The 6,051-nt window shown below is 59.0% G+C and overlaps 1 protein-coding gene across 1 annotated transcript; it reads right to left on the bottom strand.

The window, feature by feature from the left end:
• Positions 1 to 1,175: 1,175 nt before the first annotated feature.
• FEZF2 (FEZ family zinc finger 2) lies at positions 1,176 to 4,652 on the bottom strand. Its single transcript, XM_063164914.1, has 5 exons — positions 3,824 to 4,652; positions 2,620 to 3,461; positions 2,396 to 2,530; positions 2,172 to 2,304; positions 1,176 to 1,744 (listed from the first exon to the last, which is right to left on the bottom strand). Exons 2-5 carry the CDS (start codon positions 3,403 to 3,405, stop codon positions 1,488 to 1,490), a joined length of 1,311 nt encoding a protein of 436 aa, XP_063020984.1. The 5' UTR covers positions 3,406 to 3,461; positions 3,824 to 4,652; the 3' UTR covers positions 1,176 to 1,487.
• Between the last annotated feature and the right edge of the window lie 1,399 nt (positions 4,653 to 6,051).

A 6,051-nucleotide genomic window follows, 5' to 3' on the forward strand; every position in this document is an offset into this window, starting at 1 on the left:
GTAGCCCCTTCCCTCGCGGGACCGCTTCCCCCTGACAGGATTTCCGGAGAGGTGACTTAGCGGTGACGGGGTTTGCATTTTTTTCCCCTTTTTTAAATTTTCCTTTTCACCTAAAACTCTCCCAGTTTTTTTTTTTTTTTTAACAAATTCAGTTACGATCTTTCCCCGCTGCCAGGATCACTGGACATTCTTTTTCGCTCCTCAAACCGTCAAAACCCTATTTCAGACACTAGAAAATGCAAACCCCGAGAAACTCTAAAATCGCCCCGTCTCTACAGCGGGAGCGCGGGGCCCGGAGCCCCGGCCCCAGCCCCCAGCCCTCTCCTTGGAGAACATCGCAGCCTAATAATGAATCCAGAAACCCGGAGCGAGGGGTTGACTCCCGTTCCTGCGCTCGGCGGCGAGCTGTGCTCGTCCTCGCCTCCCTCTATTTAACCACTCAATTAAGCGGAGAAAGGTGAGCTCCCCATTACGCCGTCCCCAGGCATTTCGGTGCCTCTCTCGTTCCCCTCTTCATTGGCAAGCCCGGCCCGAGCAGCACGCACACGCCCGGCCTCCTCAATCTCCTTTCTCCGCTAGAATAATATTGTTCCTAACGACGTGGCCGGAATAGACACTTGCGTATTAAAAGTGAGGGAGGGGGGGAGATGAGAAGGGAATATTTAGTGTAATCCAAGTGCTTGATTATCCATATTCTGATCACAAAGAGTTTCTGAGGCCTGCTGGGAGTGATTAGATTAATGTAATGCGGTTTGAAGGGTCTGTGTTTTCTCTCTTAATTTGGGTCATTACTCGGAAAGCAAGCGTGAGATCATTTTATCTGCATGCAAGGAAAGATAGTCATTCAGGAGCGGTTTAAACACGCCGTAATGAACCGACCCCGAAAAGCGGCGCTGGGAAACTCCGAGCCGCCCTTTCGCGCTGCCGCTCGGGGCCGCGCAGCCCCGCCGGGGGTCCTGCAAGGGCTCTGACCCTGTTCCGGGGGGCGGCAGCGGCCCTCTGAAGCCGCCCGGCTCCCTCCCGCCCTCCTTTTGCTCCTCTGGTGCCCGCGGCGCTCGGGGGACCCTGGAGCGGCCGGGCCCGGCTCCGCCAGCCGCGCTCGCACGGGGGGACAGCGCCGAGCAGCCCGCTCGGGCCGGGCCCAGGTGGGAAATGAGACACCTGCGAAGGGCCGGTTTATTGTCCCGTGATAGATATAGATATATTCCTCACTTATTCGAGCGTACATTTAAAATGGAGATTTACAGACACGTATAAAGAGCGCTGTCCTGGCGCCGGGCGGGGGGCGGCCAGCCCGGCCCGTCCTGGCCCGCTCCGGCGGCGCAACGCGCCGTTAAATAAGATTCCTCTTATATACAACTGCGGCTCGGGGTCGCTTGCTACCGGCGGCTGAGCTCGCTGGGAAAAGGACAGAGAAGCGAAGGCTGGTTTGGATAAATAGTGCTGGCCTGGGTGAGCAGGTCCGAGTGTGGCGGCGCGCCGGGCCTTTAGCTCTGCCCGCTGCGCCCAGGGTCCCGCGGCGGAGGAGCGCTGGAGACGCTGTCGTGCAACTTTCGGACGTGCTTCTTTAAATCAAAGTTTCTGCAAAATCCTTTCCCGCAAGTGACACACGTAAAGGGCTTCTTGTCATTGTGGGTGTGCATGTGGAAAGTCAAGTTATAGATCTGGTGGAAGGCTTTGTTGCAAATGGTGCACTTGTACTGCTTCTCTCCGCTGTGGGTCAGCTTGTGGTTCTTGTAGTTGCCTGCGAAAGAGGAAAAAAGATGGAAAAGGGAGTTACCCGAGGGTGCCCGGGCCGCACGGTGCACAGGTAAGGGGGGCTTTAGGAAGTGTCTCCACCCGCACCCCCGTCCCACTTGTCAAACTCGGTCCTCGTCAGCGCGGAGCAGCGCGCAACTGGCACGGCACAAATGAGAGGCAGGGTCAGCCCGGTGACCCGCGGCAAACGGAGGGCTCTGGATTAGGACCAAGGCCCGGCACCTTTCATTTAAAAAGCATTTAGGGGGAACCGTCAGCACTGCCCGGCGATGCGGCCCAGCTTAGAGGGAAAGTAATTGGGAGCGGCGGCGGATCTGCCCGCGCCCCTCGCTTTCCCCAGCCGGGCAGGGCTCGCCGCGTTTAATCCCCGCTAATGATGGGCGAGGGGCCCGGCGCGTCCCGGCTCAGCTCACCTTTCTGGTGGAAGCCCTTGCCGCAGAACTCGCAGACGAAGGGCTTGTAGCCGGCGTGGATGCGGATGTGGGTGTTGAGCGTGGAGCTCCTGTTGAACGCCTTTCCGCACTGGTTGCACTTGTGGGGTTTCTCCTGCACCGGGGTGCGAGAGGCCCGTCAGTGGGGGCTGCGCGGAGAGCAGGGGCGGCCGCCGCCTCCCGCAACCCGGCCGCCCCCCACCTACCTGGGTGTGGATGATTTTGTGCCGGCACAGGGTGCTGGCCTGGCGGAAGCCCTTCCCGCAGACCTTGCAGACGAAAGGCCGGGCCCCCGTGTGCACCGGCATGTGGCGGGTGAGGTTGTAGTGCGCGTTGAACACCTGCGGGGAAGCGCCGGGAAGGCGAGGTCAGGCACGGCCCCGCCGCCGCCGCCCCCGGTTCTCCCGCCCGATGCCGGCGCCCCCCTTACCTTGCCGCAGACCTCGCAGGTAAAGTTTTTGGGCTTGCCCTCCGCCGCCCCGCCGCCGCCGCCCCCCATCTTGGCGTGGCCCTTGGGGGGGCCGCCGCGCTCCGCCGCCGCCGCCTCCTTCATCACCTGGTCCAGGTGTCCCGGCAGCCGCTCCTTGTGGGCGAAGGGAGGCGGCGGCGGCAGCTTCTCGGCCGCCAGCCCCGCCAGCTTGGCGTTCTCCAGCAGGAAAAGCTTCTGGTGGGCCGAGAGCCCCCCCGGCGACGGGGCGCCCAGCAGGCCGGCCGGGAAGAGCTGTCCGTGCAGGAGGTCGGCCGGGTGGTACGCGGCGTCCAGGTAGTTGAAGTAGTAGAGGGAGCGGGGGGCGGCCGGAACGGCCCCTGCCTGGTGGATGACCTGCGGCTTGATGAGCCGGCCGCTGGGCTGGCCCAGGGCGAGCTCTGCCTTGCAGCACACGCCGCAGTTGGCTTTGCAGAGCCCCGCGCCGCCCCGCAGGCTGCTCTTCCACAGCTCCGAGTAGTTGAGAGTCTTGGAGGGCAGCTCGTAGCCCAGAGGCGGGATGGGGATCACGCAGGGCAGGGGCGAGCACAGGCTCAGCGGCTTCTTGCCTGGCTCCGGCCCCGGCCCGCCGTGCCGCTCCTCGAAGGCCGGCTTGGGCTCCGACGTCTTTGCCATGATCCGCTCGATGGAGAAGGCCAGGGTCTTGGAGGGGTTAGCGGTGGCGGCTCTGCCGTCGTGCCGGGGGCAGGAGGAAGGCATGACCGTCTCCAGCGACCCCGGGCTCGCCATGTCGCTCCGCCGTGCGGGAACTTGGTGTGAGCAGCGACTCGCTCCCGCGCTCGGCTCTGCATTCCAGAAAAGCCAGGAGACAAATCAATTTAATAAGCACCTTGTTCTCCCCCCACCCCACCCCCCACCGGCACCCCCTCCCTATTTACATTCAAATGAACATATTCAAGAACAATGGCACGTAGGGTACCAGATTACTGCTCATTAAGCGGAACACGCTAAAGTAACATGCAAGCTAGACCTTGTTAGTATTTAAAAAAGAAAAAAAAAAAAAAAAAAAAGGGGAAAGAAGAAGAAAAACCTTCCCCAGCCCCATGCCACCCAGCCGAGCCCCAGCGATGGCCATGGTGCGGGAAATGCGGGAGCAGGGGCGGGGGGCACGGCGAGGGGCGGCGGGGCTCGCCTTGGGACCGCTTACCTTTGCCCAGCTCCGGCGAGACTCATCCAAGCAGCGCAGCGTGGCCACAGTCACATTTTGATAGCAAACATCTTCCTGAGCGTCAGATCACGGTCTCGAACATTTAAAGCTGACATCATATGAAGTCACTTTGAGCAGAATGACATGGGGATGCCACCATGGATCTTCCCCAAGCCGAGGCGCCGGGCTGGAGAGCGGTGGGTTGGGGCAGAGAGAGGAAGACGAGCCCCCCCTTCTCCACGCACAATTTCCTTCCAGTTTAAGACGCACAAATCGCTCGTGTGCGAGCTGGGTTTTTCCTCTCTCTCTCCCTTCTTAAAAAGCAACTTGCAAAGCAGAGGAATCGTTTTGCATGTGGCAAATTAGAAGGCAAGTGCGATTCACAAGTTGGGTGGAAAAGAGTGCTCCAGTTCTTGCTGGGGTTAGAAGAGCCACTCCGAATGAGCGTGAGGATTTTTTTTTTCTTCTTCTTCCTTTTTTTTTTTTTTTTTTTTAAAGAAGGGGGAGAATGATTTTTTTTTTCTAAAGCAACTACCACGCAACCATGCTCGAGTTATTTTGGCAACCCATCTGCAATCAGCTCCGTTGCAACCGAGCTGGAAGATAATTAATAAATTGTCACTTATCTGCGAGCCTCTCCAGCATGTATAAATTAATAGCCAACCCATTAATTAGGACAGTGTATTAATGTTAATTAAACTAAGTTTAATTCCAGCCCTCTCCCCTCTCAGGGTAACTGGTGATTAGCCTTAAATAAATGCGGAGGGAGTCGTGTCCAGGACTCGAATTCGCTGCTGAAAAAAATTAAAAAAAATAATAATAAAAAAGACCCGTGTTCAGCAAAGGGAAGTTCTGCAAGTTGTCACCTCCTAAAGGTGTCCGCTGCCCCGGGGGCACCCGGCGGCTCTCCCTTGCCCTTGTAGCCCTTGTCCTGCCCCCCTCCCCACTGCCCCCAGCACTTTCTTCTTCCCCCTTTCCCCCCCTCGCCCCCCCAAACAGGCGACGGTACATTATAGCGCCTGGATGCCGGGGTTTCTTTCCTTCCTCTCTCTAATTAAAACACCGTGATGCGGGAGGGGAGGATTTGCAGAACCCTCAGATGCGAGGACGCGGTAATTGAGAGAGTCCCGCGTACACCTGTTTGGGGGGGCCCGGCTGCAGGGCAGCACCCCCGGGCTCTGATTAGCCGCCCCGTCCCTCGCCGGGGCTATTCAGCCGAACCAATTTTCCCCCGGCGATTCAGGGCGCTCAATTCTCTTTCACTTGTAGCCACTATAGCGCTGCGTGGAACCTGGTTTTGTGTGTTTCTAAAATAAAGGGGAGGATTATCCGGGGGAGAGGGGGGGAGCGAAGGGTTTAGATTGAGCCTGGCCAGAGGTAAAGCAAGCAATGAAAAGGCCCCTATATATATATTTTTCCCCCTCCCTCGCGCGTCTAAGAAAGTTTAGAGGAATTCGGGGGTTTTGTGCGGCGCTGACAAAGCCGCGCCTCCTCTCCCCGCCGGGACAGCTCGCCGGCGGCTGTTTGCAGACAGGCTTTTTCACCTGCGAACCACAACACGCTCCAGAAACAAACTTTAAAAGCGGCGGCCGTCCCGGGCTGCCTGCAGGCGGAGGGGAGCGCCCAGCCCCGGGGTTCACCCTCCCGGAGCATCCATCGGGCGCTGGATCCCGCCCAGCGCTGCCCGCCCGGATCCGCCGGGTCAGCGTGCGGGGAGCGACCGAACCGTCCCGCTCCCGGGGAGACGCTGGGACGGGGCCGCGGGGATCGCAGGAGCCGTGCCCGGTGTCTGGGCTGCGGGAGAGCCCGGCTGAGCCCCGGGAGGCTCGCAGAGCCCGAGCCGCAGTGCCCGCCCAGCCCGCGCCTCCTCCGGGCAGCGGGAGCGGGCAGGCGGCGCTGGGCTGGGCTGGGCTCCGCTCGCTGCCGGGGCTCGCCGGCTTTAGCGAAGTATTTAATTAGCCTCCACAAACTTCTTTTCCTCGCCTGCAGATTATACTGAGTGGAGGGTTGGGAACTATTTTACACCTTGCCACTCACATGTTAATTAATCTCTATCTAACCCTAATTGCAGTTTATTCAAGCACCGCTCAAACAGCTCACCCACACAATAAACACTGGGGCTGCTTTTATCCATATTACTCCCCGCTCACACGTTGAGTAATTAACTCCAGTACCAACTAATAGTGCAAACAAATATTTTCTGTAAACGAGATGATTTCGGGCAGGAT

The sequence above is a fragment of the Melospiza melodia genome, chromosome 10 (assembly GCF_035770615.1).
Source record: "Melospiza melodia melodia isolate bMelMel2 chromosome 10, bMelMel2.pri, whole genome shotgun sequence".
NCBI classification, from domain to species: Eukaryota; Metazoa; Chordata; class Aves; order Passeriformes; family Passerellidae; genus Melospiza; species Melospiza melodia.